We start from the raw sequence: 19,471 nt of genomic DNA on the forward strand, positions 1-19,471 counted from the left end.
CAAATGATGAGGGGAAGGCGAGTACAGAGCTAGAATTGTGAACAAACATGCTGCCAATCAAGGTTCAATGAAAAATGAAATACCAAATGTACAAAGTAATTGGAAAAAAGTGAAATATGGGTCAATTGATCCTATTCACTGTACTTTGGCAATTATTCAACTATTCCCAATTCTAATTTCTTTGTGCTTTCCCTAGCATTCCCTCTCTGTTTCATCTTTCTTCATTTGACACAAATATCTTTCCTATAGAATTAATCCTTTTCAGAATTTCTCAATTACTGCAAGTGGTAGATTATGATAGATTAGTTATTAATAAAGTACAAAGTAATATTTTAATTTTAGTACAGTAAGTAACTAGAAGTTCCAGTCTTAATGAAATTTTATTGAAAAGACTAGTGGAAAGAAACCTCAGGAACAGTTGTTATAACACTAAGACTCCAGATTGAAGATGGGTATGGTGGAAAGATAGAGAGCACATTGTGCTTTTTTTAGTATTAGAAAAGATTATCTGAGACTAGTCATCAAGATGTTGGATTTATTTGAAAATGAATCAAACCTATTTAAAAAAATAAAAGAGTTAATTTGGGGCAGCTAGATGGCACAATGGATAGAGTACCAACCCTGGAGTCAGGAGGACCTGAGTTTAAATCCAGCCTCAGACACTTAATAATTACCTAGCTGTGTGACCTTGGTAAGTCACTTAACCCCACTGCCTTGCAAAAACCATAAAAAAGACTAAATTCAGGTTAATTATTAGGATCAGATTTCTCATTAATTTTCTCCCATAATATTTTCAAAAATTAATGATTAAATCATGTATTTAATAGTGCTGTTTACTAATATTGTTCTTATATTTCTTGTCTTAATATATGATGCTTCATTCTTCAATTATTCTCTGACCTCATGGATGTTGGGGCTATTGCAAAGATCAGGGCAGATGGCAACGTTCTTGTGACTTCTCATCCTGTGTGATTCTTATCCATGCTTTTTCATCAATCCTCCATCAAGGATGCACTCAGTATGTTCTATGTTGTACCCTAAGTATTTTTTTAACATTTCAGAAATACTAATGGAGCACTCAGAATGCTTATATTAATGGATTTAACAAAAATAGGAATAAAGGAAATTATATTCTATAGAAAAATGTATTTTATAAGGACATTACTTATATATTTGAAAAGATTCCTGAGTCAAATCTAAATTTAAAGTATGACTTCTGGTGCCTTCCATAATCTTCCCTAACTACCTGTCCAAATGTAGCGGTGTGGAATACCAGGAAGGACACTAATCTCCAATCAGAAGGCCTGGATTTATAATTTACAAAGTATAACTCAATAACCTGAAACCTTATATGTAGCCTCTAATATAAAATGGAGGCAATCATACTTATACTGATTATGTCACAGAATCATTCTGAGAATTGAGTAAAATAATGCTTGTGGCATCTTTTGCAACACTTTAATAATTTCCCATTATTTCCAAAAACATGTGATCCATAACAATCTGTCTAGTCCTCTAAAAATGACATGATTATGCCCATGTACAGAGTATAATTTATATTGCTTTGGGGGGCTCAGCATTTTTTTTTTGCTCATTTTTCAAGGCCCTGTTCAAGTCTGTCATCACACACAAAAAATCTCAGATCTTCCCTTGACTTCAGCTCATCCCTTTTGATTCCCCCCCCCTTATAATGTTGTAACCTGACTTTGGAGCAATATAGATTCCATATGGGAAGACAGGAGGCATAGTAACTGCTAGAAGATGGGAGAAATGGGGAACATTAAAAGGAAAAATCTCAGAGTAATGCTTTAGATCATGATGTATTTAAAGAAAGGGCTTGTATTTACAGCTTCCACAGAAGAGTGAGAAAGACAAAAGATGTTTGAATTGAAGCAAGGGAGAAATAAGTTAGATAAAAATTTGTCTGACTTGGATGGTTTGATGCTGTCTGTCTGGATGGAGGAGTAAGTCTAAGGGGACATTTTAAGCTCCTTCCTATTTCTATGGTCTTTATGTTCATAATCTTATTTTTGAAAAGGAGATTTGAATAGTCAAATATTTACCATAGTTGGACAAATAATTTATACACTGGAACACATTAATTAAAAATTGACACTGAAGTAATAGGTGGTAGTAGATTGTATCAATTATTAGTTTTCATTTTACTTTTTGAAGACTGCAAATTCTTTCACATTGTTTTGATATTTTATAATGATCTATAACAATGGTGATGTCTTTTTTATCATCCTCTATCTCTTTTTTTATATTTTAATTTAAAACTTTCACTTAAAGTCTATTTATTTTCTCTCTTATCTTGCCCCTCCTGCATGTGAAAGGAAAAATGAAACTCTTATAATAATTATGTATAGTCAAGCCAAACAATTCCTCCTGATTTTTAAGTCCAAAAATATGTCTCAAGCTGCACCTCTTTGTCAGGAAATACATGGAATGTTTCACCAAGAATCCTCTGACATAGTGGATGATCATTACATAGATCATATTTCTTAAGACTTTCAAAGTTTTTAATTTGTAGTATTATTATATAAATTGTTTTACTTCTATTCACTTTATTCTGCATCAATTCATACAAGTCTTCCCAAGTTTTCCCCAAAACTTTTCCCTTCATATTTTCTTTTAGCATAATAGTATTCTATTATATTCATATATATCAACCTTTGTTCAATTGGTGAACATCTTCTTAGTTTCCAGTCTTTGCTACATCCCCCACTAAAAAAAAAATATGTTAGTAATCTTTTTTGTATTCTTGGGTCTTTATCCCTCTTTTTTTAAAATTTCTTTCTGACATTCATTTTAAATGACCATAATTTGTATTCACTGCAATCTCAATTTACCTTTAAAATAACTAATAATTTAGACAAATATATTCTTAATCAGACTAATTGATTTTTTTTCTTTTTTCCTTTCAATCGCAGGATTATACCCTGACCATGTATTTTCAGCAGTACTGGAGAGATAAGAGGTTGGCCTATGCTGGGATCCCTCTCAACCTCACACTTGACAACCGAGTGGCTGATCAGTTGTGGGTTCCTGACACGTATTTTCTAAATGACAAGAAATCATTTGTACATGGAGTGACAGTGAAAAACCGAATGATCCGCCTTCACCCTGATGGAACTGTATTATATGGACTCAGGTCTGTTTGTCCTTGGTTAGATTGACTTCCTCACACTGTTTTTCTTTCCTTAAACAAGGTTAGCCTCAGTGGGAGTAAGTGAGGAGAAAGAGATTTTCAGATATATTAAGAAACTTTCAAAAAGCATATCTATTAAAATACTTTTTACACAAATTTAAAACTTTGAACATGATTCTTACTGCCATGAATAGTTATAGATTTTTGAAAAACAAGTGTCTTTAGGTTAATTTTATTTATTTGAATTGCCCTATCAGGAAATTCATAATCTTTCTGGCCTATTTCCATACCATAACCTCTAAACTTTCTCGTCAATGTTCTTGACCTATAATTTACAAAATTAATTGTTCCATCATTGAACAAAATCTATGTAAATAGTCAGGTCATTGACTTCTGTGTTTTATATTTTTTTCTTCTTTCTTTATAATCCATAAATCTTTCAGGGGCAAAAATTAATCTGGGATAAACAGATTTGGAGGAGAAGAAGAGTAGAACCTAGATTTGTTATTTTATCAGTGTATGAGTCTCCTTTTGTAGAACTCCTCTTATGAAAGGTGTTCGGCAACTCTTCTGTATATAGAGACTTAGTGAGTTCCCTGAGGACACAGAAAGGTTTTCATCAGATTCAATATTTAAACCCAGGTTATTCCAAAGCTAGTTCTCTAAGCCATGTTATCTTTCTAATCAACTGATATTGCTTTCTAATACTTTCCTAGCATATTTTTAATGAACCTGACCAGGCCTTTCTATTTATTATGGTTTGAGATTAACACTTCTTTTATATTCCATAAAGTTGACTCTGATTTATTTAAGTAAAATCTCTCCTGAGATTGTTACTACCATGAATAGCTATAGAAATTGAAAAAACAGGTGTCTTTAGGTTAATTGTATTCATTTGAATTGCCCTATCAGGAAATTCATAATCTTTTTTGGTCTGAGTTTTCATAGCATAACCTCTAATATTCCTCATCAATGTTCTTGTCCTATTACTTACAAAATTAATAGTTCCATCATTGAAAAAAATATTGTCTTTTGCATCTATGCTTCATCTTATTTCTTATGGCCCAGATACATTTCCTGTCCCAAGAAAAGTGGTCTCCATTATTTATGGTTACCTTTTATCCCAGTAATTTTTAATTTCTCCTGTTTTGTACTGATACCTATAAAGATCTGACAAATCAGGAAAAAACATGCTTTTGGGATCTGTAGTATATCTATGAATAGTGCTTTTAGCATCAAGTACTTAATAATGAACTTGGAGTTCTGTAAACTCCAGAAACTGATACAAATCTTCTGCAGTCATCAAGACCCCCTAACAATAGCACTAAAGATACATGCTTGAGATCACATCCTGACTACCTGTCAGTTTATCAAGTACCTAAGGAATTTAGTGGATTGATACTTTTCTAACTCTAAATACAAGAAAATACTCACAAAGAAAGGTCTTCTGCACAGCATAAATCATGATGCTCTCCATGTGCTTAGTACTTTACAAGTAGATTAAGATGTCATCCAAACAATTCATCACAACAATTGAAGAGGAGAAATGTTGGATATTGGTAACATTACTGGACTCAATGGGCACCAAAGTATATTCATCAAGTCTAAATTAGATCTGGAAAGTTATCTTCCATTCAGATCTGTGACATAAAGCAATTATAAATCTTTATTAAATGTTTACTATATGATATGCACTGTGCTACCGATATACGTACCAAAAAACGAGAAAGAAAATTTCTGCTCACAATGAGCTTACAGTTTTTTTTTACTTGAAATTACTTTATTTTTCCTTTTATATAGTGGCACTGTAATGTTATTTTTTTTAATTTAATTTCATTCATTTTTAGTTCCAAACTCTGATCCTCTTTTGAAAAATATGAATAATCAAGTGAAATAAGTGCCAGCATTAATCTTGTCCAAGAAAAGAAGAGAAAAGGAAAGTAAAAAAAAAGAAAAGGAAAGATGTTCCAATCTACATTGTCTATCATTGATATATATATGCAATATAAATATAAAATTATATACAGAGTAGTTAAATAGATTCTTTAGGGAAGTGGAGGAAATAAGTATAAATTGTATATAATGTCTACTGTGTGCCAAGTACTATAAAAGTTTTATAAATAACCTATTTGATAATATGACAAAGGAGAGAGAACAATTGTTCTTAGGGAAATTAGAAGAGGTTTTATTTAGAAGATGGTGTTAGAGTAATATCTTAAAGCAGGGGTAAAGGAATTTTTTTTTCCTACTAAGGGCAGATTAAACATTTAATTATATCACCCCTGAAAAATTCCCGAATTGTCCTGTCCAATTACCCCACCCCCACCCCAGGCCAGACATTCACCACCTTGAATTAAAGAACAAGAGGGATTCTGGAGTTCTTATGAGGCAAGGAGTAAGTGCATTCCAAATTTTGTGAGTAATTAGTACAAAGGCATGGATAGAGTGATGCTTTTGAGGCTTACAGAGATGAGTCTGATAGCAATGAAGAGTAAGAAAAGGAGAGGTAATATCCAATTAATATAGGAAAAAAATGGTTGGGGTCAGATTGCTTAGGCTAAACAGAGGAGTTCATATTTTACTCTAGAGGCAATAAAAAATCACTGGAGCTGATTGAGTTAGGGAGTCATTTAGTCAGATCTGGGCTTAAGGAAAATTACTTTGACAGAATTGTGTAGGATGGATCAGAGTTGTGAGACACTGTAAGTAAGAGATCAAGTAGGAGGCTGTTGTAATAATCTCATCAAACAGTAATTAAATGAGATTGAGTTTCTTCACTGAAGTCTACTTTGGGGAAAATGGTGTCCTGGCTCAAACATTCCAGAGAATTAGCAGTGAAGGGCAGAGTTCTAATCCTTAAAGGGATTGATATAGCCTTTGGTGGTGGTAGTAATGGTAGTTTTTTACAAACAATGCTGGTATTGCAAAAGGGAAGGTTAATGGCCAGATGAACATTTATTTTATATTCCTGGGTACAAACCCCTGAGTGGGGAATAAATATGATCTGGTAGAATGGGAACAAGGCTTCACTCTGTAGAAGGTGAAATTTAAATAGGGTCTTGGTCAAAGCTAGGCCCATTCTACCACAGTGATAGGAAAAAGTCAAATCATAATTCAGGCAAATCACCCTCCTGCCTCATAAATATTTCAGGGAAAAAATAGAAGGCTGAAAAGCTAGCTATCTGCTCTAAAAGTTAAATGCTTAGACTGGAATGACCTTGACTTTGAGAGCTACTTTCTAATCTTAAGGATTAGTTGGTGTAGCCTTCAAGTATAACAGTATCTGCCAATTCAGCCATTTGTTGATGAAGAAGGATAAAGGGAGCTGTCTAAACCTATGTGGATCACTGGTAATGGCTATCAGTCAAAAATGCCCCTAAACAGGATACTTCAAAGATGTCATCTGAGTAAGCAAAGTGGTGTCCAAACAGAACTGCTTCATGTAGAGGTACCAGGGAAGTATGGTCTGAAACTATAGGATGTGGTATCTACAGGGAAAAGTGGACCAAATCAGATGTGAAAGCAGGAGTAAAAAGAAATAATGACAATATACTGAGTTAATGTACCACAGAGGTTCAATCCCTGAGAAAAAAGATGGAATAAGTAGTACAGAGAGTTGAAGTTAAATGATGTTAAAAAGTTAAATCAAAGCACTAAAGATGATCCAACCCCTAGGGAGCAAAAGAAGTAAATTAAATACAGGAAATAATGGAGTTAAAGCCACCTAACTTGGTGCTTAATGCCTCTTTCTGAAGTGAATGAATTGAGCTGCTCCTATGATCAACGTTGGATTTTCTGTCTCTTTACCCCCAGCCTTTCTGCAGGGCTGTGCCTGCACAGTTGTGAATATTCAAGTTATTTTCCTATTATAGCTATATGGATCTATCAGCACTTCATTTTCAAAAACAGCCCTTTAGATAGTGTTGTTCTTTGTAGGTTAATATCCTTGAGAAGAAGATTTCTCAGCAACTATAAATGTGAAAATTGCTTCTTAGTTTGTGATTTTTGCAAGCTTTTCCAGAATTAATCAACTGATCAATCAATAAAGTTTTATTAAACACAGACTATTTGCCAGGTATTAAGTCCTGGGAATATAAAGAGACAAAAGATTGTTCCTACTCTGAAGGAACTTATAATCTAAAAAAGGAGACAACGTGTAAACAAGTTATATACAAAATGGGAGATAATAAAGGGAATGCTAGAATTAAGAGGGGTTGGAGAAGAATCCATCTGTGTACCCAGCTCTGTCTCTTTGCCTCTCAAGTTTTATATCACTTTCACACAATAGTAATAGTAATGCCCTAGAAACTCACATTTCTATAACACTTTGCCATTACTAAGCACTTCATTACATCATCTGATTTATCTAATAAGACTGCAGCAGTTTATTCTATTTGCCTAAAAGTCCAGTGGGGGAAAGTAGAAAAGTAGGGCATTCTTGCCTTATAAACTGTTGACTCAATTTTGATTCTCAATTAAAGAATTTATATTGAAAAATGAAGAGAGCATTGGGAAAAGCTAGAGATAAGAAGAAAGGGCATTACTTAATTTCACTCAAAATAAAGTATTATTTATAAGATTTTAGGTGAGCTTCAAGACTGTATTACCATGAGAGAAAGATATATCTATCTCTATCTCTATCTCTATGTCTATGTCTATGTCTATGTCTATCTCTATACCTATATCTATATCTATATCTATATCTATATCTATATCTATATCTATCATCTATATCTATTTCTATCTCTATCTCTATACCTATACCTATACCTATACCTATCTATATCTAATCTAAATCTATATCTAAATCTATAGCTATATCTGTTTCTATCTCTATCTCTATCTATATCAAAGACTAGTGGTCCCTGGAAAAACAGCTATAATGAAAAGAATTTATACTATTATGAACATAGCCTGGCATGTGCATTTAGTATTTACCAAAATATTATTCATAATTACTTAGGGAATGCTATATACATATATATATGTATATAAATGTTTAACAAAGCACTTGGGGGAAAGGTGAGGATATAAACTAGATTAGTCAATTAATAAGCTTTGATTAAGCATTTAGTATGTTCATGAACTATGCTAAGTGTTATGGATACAATATTTTTAATGTTCCTACACTGAAGGAGTTTATATTCGAACATAAATATTGATATAATAAGGTTCATACTTAAAATAATGATAGTGACTTTAGCAGGAGTATAATTAGTAACTAAGGACCCCTGTAGTAGCTGGTACTTGGGGGAATCTTGAAAGAAGCCAGGGATTTTTCAACCTGAAGGTGCTATGGAGAGTTGTGGCAAAAAGAGGGACAATCAAACATGGAGACCAACAGCAAGAAATGCAGCTTTTTTATAAACTGTAGAGTATGTTAGAGGAGTAATATGTCAGAAGACTGATAAGAAGACTGATACGATAAGTAGACAATTTGTGAAAAGCTTAAAATGCTAAAGAAAAGTGTTTCTATTCAGTCCTATAGAAAACAAGGAGCTATTGGAGTATATTGATGCAGAGATGGGCTAAATAAAATAGTATTTAAGAAAATCACTTTAGCAGGTCTGAGACTGGGATGGATAAATATAAATTATCAGTATAGAAATGCTAATCGAAAGCACAAGCACTGTTCCTAGCACCAAGTGAAAGAGAAGAAAGGGAGTCTTGGACAGATTCTTGGAGGGTACCCACTGAATGTGTGAGACAAGGATGAAGATTAGCAAGAGAATAAAAAAAAATCAATCAAACAAAAGGAAAAGAATCATCAAAATATGGATGGGAGGGCAGAAAGGGAAGGAAAAAAACTATAGTTACATAATGATTTTATAATATATTTAAAAGAAATGGCAAATATTACATAATAGATTTGCAGTTTCTTGTGAAATAACCTTTTTTCTAATTTGATATGGAAATGTTTGTTTTATTCATTAAAATAAAATAAAACTTAAAAACTAAAAAATTTTAAATAAAAAATTAAAAATCAGAGAGCAGATAATTTCCAGGAGGAGGAAGTAGCCAATAGTTGCAAGTACTTTAGAGGATTGAAGGATGAGATTGAGAAAAGATATTAGATTTGGCATTGAAGACATCATTGGTAACTGTTACATAGATTGAGAAGTGACTGACTGGCAAAAAAATAGTCAACAAAGTATCACATTCAACCTGGAATGATGTTTCTCATGCAATATGTATTTATCCCTGTGCTAATTAATATTTTCATAAACAAATTTTACAAAGGATAATTGTTCATAGCATACAAACTGGAGAAGACAGCATGCTGAGCAACAGATTGAGCTCATTGCAAATATAATGAAAAGTTATAATCAAGTGTCAAAGTCAAAAAAAAGACTTTTGATAAAAGAAAAGGCAAAATTTTTCATTTGGGTTTGAAAATTTAACCTTACAAGTTCAAAAAGGGAAAGACAAGGCTAAAGAAAAATTTACATGAGCAATATCTTAGAATCCTACAAGTTCAAAGCAAGTAATGAACAATGACATTGCAATTGAAAATGTTCATATGGAGTTATCCTGAATCATTGGAAATATAATATCCAAAATTAGGGAGGTGGTGGTCTGGCTGGACTCTGCCCTAATTAACTTATTTCCAAAATATCATGTTCACATATTGGCGCTTTACTGTTGGAGAAAACTGATAAACTAGATGACAATTAAACAAGGATAATATAAATGGTGAGGGTTCTAGAGATCATATTATATAAAAATGGAATGAAGGAAGTGAGAATGTTTAGTATAGCGAAGATAGCTTTCTTCAAGTATCAAAAAAACCCTATAATATTAGCTGAAATTTAAATAGCACTGTAGAGTTTATTAAGTACTTTGCATATACAATAACCATGTGAGATAAGTGCAATTATCATTCCATTTTACCAATGAGGAAACTCAGAATGGGACATGTTATATTACATGCAATCTCATATTTACCCTTTTCAAATTTTAGTTTCCATTATATTTATTTGTGTTCATAAAATGTTCTCTAACGTTTCTATTAAATTATTGGCTTGTCTAGCAATAACATATATTTAGCAATTTTTAATTGATCTAGAACACTGAGGTGTCAATGAAAAGACTCATTAAGTCACTCAAGGCCTTAGTGGAAGAACCACATAATCAACATGTGGCTAAGGAAGGATTTGATCTCAGTTCTTTCTAACTTCACTGCCAGTATTTTATCTATTATCTATTAGCTAAGTAGGAGGAAAAATAAACTAATTCTTCTTGATCCCAGAAAAGAGAACCAGAACTAGTGCAAGTAGAACTAGTGTGAGCAGAACTAATTGCAGAGATGCAAACCTAATAGTTTAGAAATGGTCTGTCTCAGTAAGGAGATAGCCTGTATGACCATGAGATAGGACAGTTGTTAAGATGATTTCTACTGAGGTATTGATTAAACTAGATGACTACCAAGGGTCATTCTGATTCTGAGAGTCTATGAATAAATTTAAGATGATATACTTATTTGGTAAATTTTTGATTCACTTATTTCAGAAGGGGCAATCCCTTTAAATTCTATATACCTGATTCTGCTGCCATCCACAACTATGTCCCATTTTGTGAATTTTCAAGATATTTATTTACCTTATCTCTGATTATATCAATCTAATTCAATCCCTTAAGGCATTTAACTCAGATTGAAACAGGGGCCACAAATCCATACATAAGGCTCCCAGCAGATTGAACACTGACAGTGTTAAAATTTAATATCTATATATAATTGTATAGTTATTTATTTTATGAAATATTTTCCAATTATAGTTTAATCTGTTTAATCTCAGGAGTGATGCAAATCTATGAGCAAAGCTAGTTCTACACCTCTGCCTTAAGGGACCTAAGGTTTTATTCTTTATGGATCCTGTTCAGTAGAACTGAATTGCAGGAGGCAAGATTCCTCTGCTAATGGATTTTGCTAAGCACCATTCAAGATTTAATGTGAAAATGGTCTCTTATTATTCAAAATTATGTCATTTTACCTGGATCACTTTTTCAATGATCACATTCTTGCTTCCATCAAACTTATTTTTATTCATATCATTTCCTCCCACCTCTCTATCAGACTGTAAACTCAGTCTATGCTTTTCCCCTTTCATGTATCCCCTAACTAGAATATAATAGATGTGCAATTTTTTTAATTGAACCAGAGCATCAAGATACCACTGAATAAGTCATACATGGAGTTGGTGGAAGAGTTACACCTGGACACAGTGATAACTCCATTTACATCTTTATCTTTATGCATCTTTGCTGTCCACCAGCCCTGCAAAAATGAAGCCAATCAAAAACAAAAATTACTGAACTGACCTTCCTTCCAACTTTGATGCTTTAGCCAAACATTGCATCATTGTATATTGTGTTTCTAAGACAAAAACATTGATGATGGCATGCATTTAGGTATGAATTAGTGGGTAATATGTGACTGTAGATCTAGTTTCTCTGGAACAGAATGGTACATTACCTCACACCCATTTTAGCTGATTGATATTTCACAGCACTCTGATGATGCAGCCAAATAATTGATTTGTTCTTCACTGACCTAGGCCCTAGATTATTAGACTATAATGTACCCTGGAGATGATCTGGTCTAGAAATTTAATGACTTGTTGAAAGTCATACAAATAGTCAGTTGTGCTGATGGGATTAGGATCTCCTGATTTCCAATCAAACATTCATTTTACAATGCCATATAGCTATTTAGCTGTATTTATAGACTAAAGGGTTAGGAACTTGATCTAATATGAATACCAGTATTTCCCAAGAACACAGGAAGATATATATTTTCATTCTATTCAGGTACAGTTCACTCAATTTTAAATTTTAGCAAATTCCAGACAAAATAAGAATTCAATATCTCTAAAAGATTCCTTTAATGTGTACTTAGATAAATTCAAATAAAAATGTGCTTTAATCATTCTTAGGTCTTCAGAGCAGCCTACTTATCTTAAGTAAGAACTGGTTGTCTATACACAAGCTTATACAGCCACACACTTATACTCACCTGCATCTACATAGATAGATAGATAAAGAGAGAGAGAGAGAGAGAGAGAGATTGATGAAAGAGAGAGAGAGAGAGATAGAAATAGAGATATTGTATTGTGTACTTTGTAAATCAAGTGCATTTCCTCTTATTTGTCATTATTTCCACCATCAATCATTGAGCCAGTATATTAATATAAGAATACTACAGCTCAGCATATGTCCTCTATTGATTGACTTTCAGCTACCTTGACAAAGTCATCTTCTTAGGGCAGTAATGTTTATGCATTTTTCATATATTTGATTTTTTTCTTAAATCTACCAGATTGACTTAATAGTCAGCATGCTCCCCATGGCTTCTTCAACTTGAATAATAAATACTTGGTTTAGAACACTCTGCAATATGAACCATTTGGCTTCAGGCCCTCAACCCCAGCATCTGTTCCCCTGGAAGTTGGCACACAGTCCCGACAAGTACTAGAAACCTCTTAGGCCAGGTGGACTTGGCATTTAGGGAAGCAGTAAACAAAGATGATTGTGTTACTATTTTGGTGATGAAAATATAACTAAAGGTTATTTTTGTTTACCCTTTCTGATAGTGTCATTTTCTAATTTTTTTATGCCATGACCACTGGCATATCCATTACTCAAAAATCTCCTGAAGAGATACTATTGCATAGTGTATATAGTGCTAGAGTTAAAACCTGAGGGTCAATCATTCCCCAAATAGTTATAGTTGTATGACTGTGGACAAGTCATTTGACCTCAGTTTATTCATCTGTAAAAGAAGGGAATTTGACTTGATCAGCTATGAAGTGCCAACTCTTAATCTCCAAGATATCCCTTCAAGGCTTTTGGGGGAAGCCAGAGGCTGAATGAAGTCAAACTTAAAGTCACATAGTTTGTTCCCTTTAATGAAAATTAAGGAACAATGACATTGGAATTCTACAAGATCAAGTCAAGTTTGGCAACACGTACTTGTAATCCCTGGAAATGGAGAGGTTGAGGCTGCTGTATAGTTTTATCTTGGAAGTCCTCAGTTACAGCAAAAGGATGCCTGACGAATGTCCAATACCAATATATAAGCCCAGGGGGTGATGTAACTAGGATCCCTAAGAAGAAGTGACCTGGATCAAATGGGAAACAGAAAAACTGAAATCCCTTTTGTTTATCGGCAGTGGATTTGGGGAGTACGAGTAACTGCTATTCTGGGTGAGATAAAGAAAATCAAGTTAAGGGGAAAAATAACTTAAGAACTAAAAAAACTATTATAATTATATACTATACCTACCTATTCAATTTTTTAAAATCTGTAGGAGTTAACTATTTCTTCAAGATGTTAGGATAATAGGATTTAGAGATGGAATGAGCCTTAGACATCATTTAGCTCAATTCCTTCTCTTCAGGAAAAAAGAAACTGAAGTCCAGCAAAGTTAAATGATCAGTTCAGGTCACAATAGCTAATTTGTGGCAGAGAATGTTAAAAGTCTCTGGTTGGCCTGGGTTTAAATGGAAAAAAGTAAGCTAACACTTTTGTCAGGGGAAAACTGGCATCCAGTCAGTTATCTTTTTTTATCTTTCCTAAGATAGCAGGACCCTTCTCATTGCCAGAGAAGTGAAGAAATGATTTCCTTTATAATCCACAGTTGACTCAAATGTGCTTTTTTAGATACTAATGAAAAAGAAGACTAGACTAGACATGTCTGAAGCATGTCTATCTCATATTTTTTGCCACACTCTAATATGGGTATCAATGGTCAGAAAAGCATGTGGCAAACAGAAGAATAAAGAAGAAGAATTAGCTCAAAATAAGAAATATCTTTCTGTAATCACAACTTGATTTTTAACACATTCCCCCAAAAGTATAACCAGAAAGCAAATAGGACATATTTTCCTAATCATCATTTTTTTTTATCTTTTTATGGGGGGTAGGGAGGATTTTAGATGGGAGTATAGTGTGGACCTGTGACTTCATGTGTGTAGGGAATCCCTTCCAAATATACAATTAGAAATTAATTTGCAACCAAGAGAGCTTGCCTAGGGTATTGTAGAGCTTAAGTAACTTAATTATAGTCTCTTAGCAATATTCAAAAGTGAGACTTGAATTCAGCTTTTCCTGACTTCCTGACTTTCCTGACTTCCTGACTTTCCTGACTTCAATGTTCTATAGAACTTTAAACAATCACGCCTCTTTTTCCCTTTTGAAAATGACTTTTTTAAAAATGACTTATATTTGAACATATTTAGAGACAGGTTTCCTCAAACTAAAGCATTACATATGAAAATAACACAAAAATCTGATTATGAAAATCATAATAGCAATAACATGAATTTCAATTGTGACCATGTATAAATATATAAACACATTTACTTATGTAGTCAGATATTAATCAGCAAATATTCATCAAGTTAATATAGTACCAAGTACTATATTATACTATATGATAGGTGTTGGAGGTACAAAGGAAAAATGAAGTATTGCCTTCCCTCAAGAAGTTTACTCACTTAGTTCTCACCTTCACATATGTTTAAAATGATATCTTTATGTGGGAATGTATGTGTGTGTGTGTGTGTGTGTGTGTGTGTGTGTGTGTGTGTGTTTTAAACTACCTCATTTTCCTCCCTTAGAAATAAAGTTTCTGGGGGTGGCTAGGTGGTGCAGTGGATAGAGCACCAACCCTGGAGTCCTGGAGTCAGGAGTACTTGAGTTCAAATCTGGCCTCAGACACTTAATAATTACCTAGCTCTGTGGCCTTGGGCAAGCCACTTAACCCCACTGCTTAGCAAAAACCTTTAAAAAAAAAAAAGTTTCCTAAGATAAAACTTGAAAGGAAAGGGAATCCTAAATGTGAATGGTGAATGCACGTTCTTTGCAAATCATTTCCCTTTCCCTGTTTTTCTGTCAGAGGCACATACAACCATGTAACTTCAGGACCTATCTGAAGTTTTTGATTAAGATGAGCTTTTCCAAAAATGTGAAAAATTATTAAAAGAAGAAAATGAGTTTTAAGTCATCAAAATTACAGTAAACTTTGGTATTGTTCTTTACCATATGAAAATGAGAGACTTAGAGATTAATAAAGGTCACTGAAAGCCATTAGAAAGAAAAGACTCAGACATTCACCAACTTAATTCCCAATTATAGAATGTAAAAGATCAGGAGGAAATATGTATACTTTTTATTAAAGCACATTTTTATTTGGATTTACCTCAATACACATTAAAGGAATCTTTTAGAGATATTGAATTATTATTCTTCCTGGAATTTACTAGACTTTTAAGGCTGACTATACTTAAATAGGATGAAAATCATATACATCAGTATAATAAGCCAATAGCAGTTTATTGATTTGGATTATGCAGCTAAAAGTATACTATTGAATGAAAATGGGAAATGTTATACCACTTACATAATAGTTTAATACTACTTTGAATATTAATATCACTTTTAGCATTGTATACTATTATATTGACATAAGTCAATGTGTCATAGATTTTATATTTATATAGAAAAACTCAACATTTTAACTAGATTTCCTGAATAATTGTACTGTGTCCCACTGCTACTTGAATAAATAGCAGTCTATGGCTTGCACAGATTCCCTAAATCTTCTGCTTCTCCAGTGGGTAGGGATGGGATAGATATAACTTTACCTTCAATTCCTATTTTTCATTTTAGGTAATAGACTTTATGAAAGATATGGATGATAAAGAGTTCATCCAAAAGAAGGCAATTGGTAAATGACTAATGACTGTACCATTAAAATTTTAGTTAAGGAGTGGTATATATTTATTTGGAAAGAAGACTTGGGAATTCTGGGATAAATTTAAATTTTCCACTATTCAAAGGACTTTAATGGAGAAAAGCCTTATTCTGCCTCTCTGTGAATAAATAGAAGGATCAATGGTTCTGAAAGATACAAAGAAGCATTTGTCTAGAAACACTTCCTAACAATTATTGCTAACAATGTTCCTAATAATATATAACAATTATATTCCCAATTAGTGTGAATAATGAAACCCTTGAAAAGATAGCATTATTCAAACTCACACAGCATTGTTTCCATTGGAATAAAAATACTGATTTCCAGAACAAGTCAGTATGTCTTTGTATGGTTCACTCTTTTAGGTTATATATAATGATAATGATAATGATGAAATCCAGTAGGGTAAGAGGAGTATAAAGTTCAACCTTAGTTTTGGAATGATCTGGAATCTGTGCTGTCTTAGACACATGCTGGATATGTGACCTTGGGCAAGTTACTTAACTTATCATTTCCTCAGGCAAATCTCTCAAGTTGTACATTAGAGAAGAAAGGTGAATCTACATTTGTGGAAGGTCTTTCCATACCAGGGATCCTCTAAAAGATGACATTATAGATCCAGGCAGAACAACTTGCATTTTTAAGTTTGCAAATATTTTTCTCTTTACAGCAAACTTATGAAGTAGTAAAGTATTATTATTATACCATTTTAAAAATGGGGAAACAGAATCAGAGAAGTTGAAACTTGATCACATGATTGATTATGAATGAAGATAATATAGAGAAGAAAATAATTGAATATGAGTGTAAGACAAAGAGAAAAGGAAAGGAAGTGGTTTTGAATGCATTCAGAAGTAAACAGTGCTAATAACCATTAGTCATTTAATGAGTTTATGGCTATTAGCATCCAAATTAGGTCAATTGAGTTGCAAATTTTGAATTAGTTAAACTCTGACAGATGGGGCAAATATGAGAATCACCTAAAACCATTTTGGAAAATAAGAGTCCCCAAACAGACAGCTGTATTGAAACATCTCCATCAAATGGTGAACATAAATAACTTCTTAGTCTCAGCATGTGCCCCACTTTTGAACTCACATAGACACTAAAGCAATTATAAAATAACTGGAAGAAGTCCACTAATAATGTTTCAGTGAATGAGTGACCTTCCCCTCCCCCCAAATACAATGTCTTCTGTTTGTTGTTGAGTCATTTCAGTTGAGTCTGACTAAGACCTCATTTGGGGCTTTATTTTTTGGCAAAGATAATGGCGTGTTTGCCATTTTCTTCTCTAATTCATTTTATAGACAAGGAAACTAAGTCAAGCAGAGTCTAAAGACTTGTCCAGGTTCACACATCTAGTAATTGTCTGAGATAGATTTAAACTCAGATTCTCTTGTCTCCAAGACCAGGGCTCTTACCCTATGCTCTAATGTGAAGTCAGAAAAACTATTAGATGAAATAGGAAAGGGGAATAAGATTAAGGATTTGTTTTTAAAAAAACTTTTGTGTGTCCAATAATTGAAATTAAAGGACTTTAGCAATATGCTCAGATTAATAAAAATACTAAATTTCTTTATCAGTTTAGTTTACTTATCATCAAGTTTTTCTCTTTAAATTACTTTGAATTTTTAAATGTTCCTATAGGTTATATTAAAATACTATTTTTTGTTGGAAGATGTCTCCCATTTGAAGTGTAACCTTTGACTTTCTATAACATCTTTCACTACTAATAGAAAGATGTTATTGGTCCTGGTAGTAATATTTTCCTTCTCCCTTTTTGTATTGTAGAATTACAACAACAGCCGCATGTATGATGGATCTGAGAAGATATCCCCTGGATGAACAGAACTGCACTCTGGAAATTGAAAGCTGTGTGTACATATCTGTGTTTCCTTTAGGTTTCTTAATTGGTTCAGGACAGTTTCTCTTAGTGGGGCCATCCTAATTATTTTCCATTCATAGGCAGATATGGTTAAGATCTTTTAGGATCTTAGAAGGCTTTAATTTCTCTTGTGGCTATTTCTGCAGGAGGGGGGGGTGGGGAAGGAAAATGAGGTTGAGAGGTGGCATTAAACAATCTTCTATTCCAATCTGATTCAGGAGACTATTTGCCTTCTTGAAAGATAAGAAAACTAATACTCCCCATCTTAATCTATTCAGTTTGATGAGAGCAAGCAAAGCAATTTGCTTATATAATGGTGTAGCATGCCTGAATTGCCTTCTTTTGGATATTTCTGGGATTTAGATGGAGAAAAAAATTGCCATTAGGAACACAGTTTGAAAAAAATACCATTTCTGTAGCATAGTGTTTCAACTGGAGGATCATTCATAAACTTTTTAATTTATTTTCAAGTGCCTGCGAGAGGGTCAATGGCTGCATTCATTTCACTGATAGAAAAAGAAATGGACCCTCTGCTTTATGTATCTTGAGACTGTTGATCAACATTATATAACATCATTTTCCCCCTTGAGTAATTCATAGATAAGGCAACTAATTTGTACAAATTGATTTGGATTTGAAAATTTTAATTTTTCATTGTGGTAAGAAAGGGATGTGGTTTTACAAAATAACACTGTGTATACTCTGATGAGTGGCAAAGTTGCATTTCTACATAAAACAGACTGGGAAAATCAAATATAGATACTATGGGAATACCATATCTTATTTTAAAATAGTTGTTATAGACACTTTGAGAATATGATATTTTAATGTATAGTTACTTTGGGAATATGAGATTTTAATTTATAATAAAAGTTGCTTTCCTCTAATCTTGGGAAAGTCACTTTACATCTCTGCTTAAGATGATTTGCTTTATTTTGTTTTCTTTTCCTATAAAATGGGAGAGTTTGTTCCTCATGGCCTCTAAGGTCCTTTCTAACTCTAAATCAAAGATCCTGAGATCCTGATGATATAAGACCTACCTTATAAGCCTATAAATCTTTATAGTGTCTGGACAGATTAAGACATAGTAGTCAAAAGAATAGAGTACAGAAATTAAGTGGAAAGACTGCATTAAAAATCTAAAATATCCACAAGGAAAGTAAAAATCTGGACCATATTGCAAAGAAATTGTGTTTATTTTAAGAATTATAATGATGAACTGGAATTTTGGGAGAAAAGTAACTAGAATGATAAGGGGCCTCAAAATCCTGACCTATAATAATGTTGTTTAGTCTTTTTTTTTCAATTCTATTTAACTCTTTGTGACTCTCTGGGATACTGGAGTGACTTGCTATTTCCTTCTCCAGCTCATTTTATGAAAGAGAAAACTGAAGCAAACGGGATTAAGTGACTTGCAGGGTACCAAAGTTAGTGTCTGAGGGCAGGTTTAAACTTAAGAAGATGAGACTTCCTGGCTCCAGGTCCAGTTCTCTATTCACTACACCACCTAGTTGCCCTAATATGGAGAACAACTTACATTTATGTAGTGTTTTACAATTTACAAAAAGTTCTGTATGTTTTTTCTCCTACCTTATGTGATTTAGGAATAGATATGGATACTAGTCCTGTGATTTCCCCCACTACAACACCCTGGGTATAGCTGAATCAGATTAAAATATC

General features: G+C 33.1%; 1 protein-coding gene across 1 annotated transcript in view; it reads left to right on the top strand.

Annotated features, from left to right (window-relative positions):
* The window catches only part of GABRB3 (gamma-aminobutyric acid type A receptor subunit beta3), a 252,890-nt gene that overhangs the window by 177,666 nt on the left and 55,753 nt on the right, over positions 1–19,471 (top strand). The window contains exons 4-5 of the mRNA XM_074213722.1: positions 2,934–3,154; positions 17,698–17,780. Coding sequence (XP_074069823.1) covers positions 2,934–3,154; positions 17,698–17,780 — 304 coding nt within the window. The remainder of the gene's footprint in view (positions 1–2,933; positions 3,155–17,697; positions 17,781–19,471) is intronic.

The sequence above is a fragment of the Macrotis lagotis genome, chromosome 1, assembly GCF_037893015.1.
Source record: "Macrotis lagotis isolate mMagLag1 chromosome 1, bilby.v1.9.chrom.fasta, whole genome shotgun sequence".
In the NCBI taxonomy this organism is placed as follows: domain Eukaryota; kingdom Metazoa; phylum Chordata; class Mammalia; order Peramelemorphia; family Peramelidae; genus Macrotis; species Macrotis lagotis.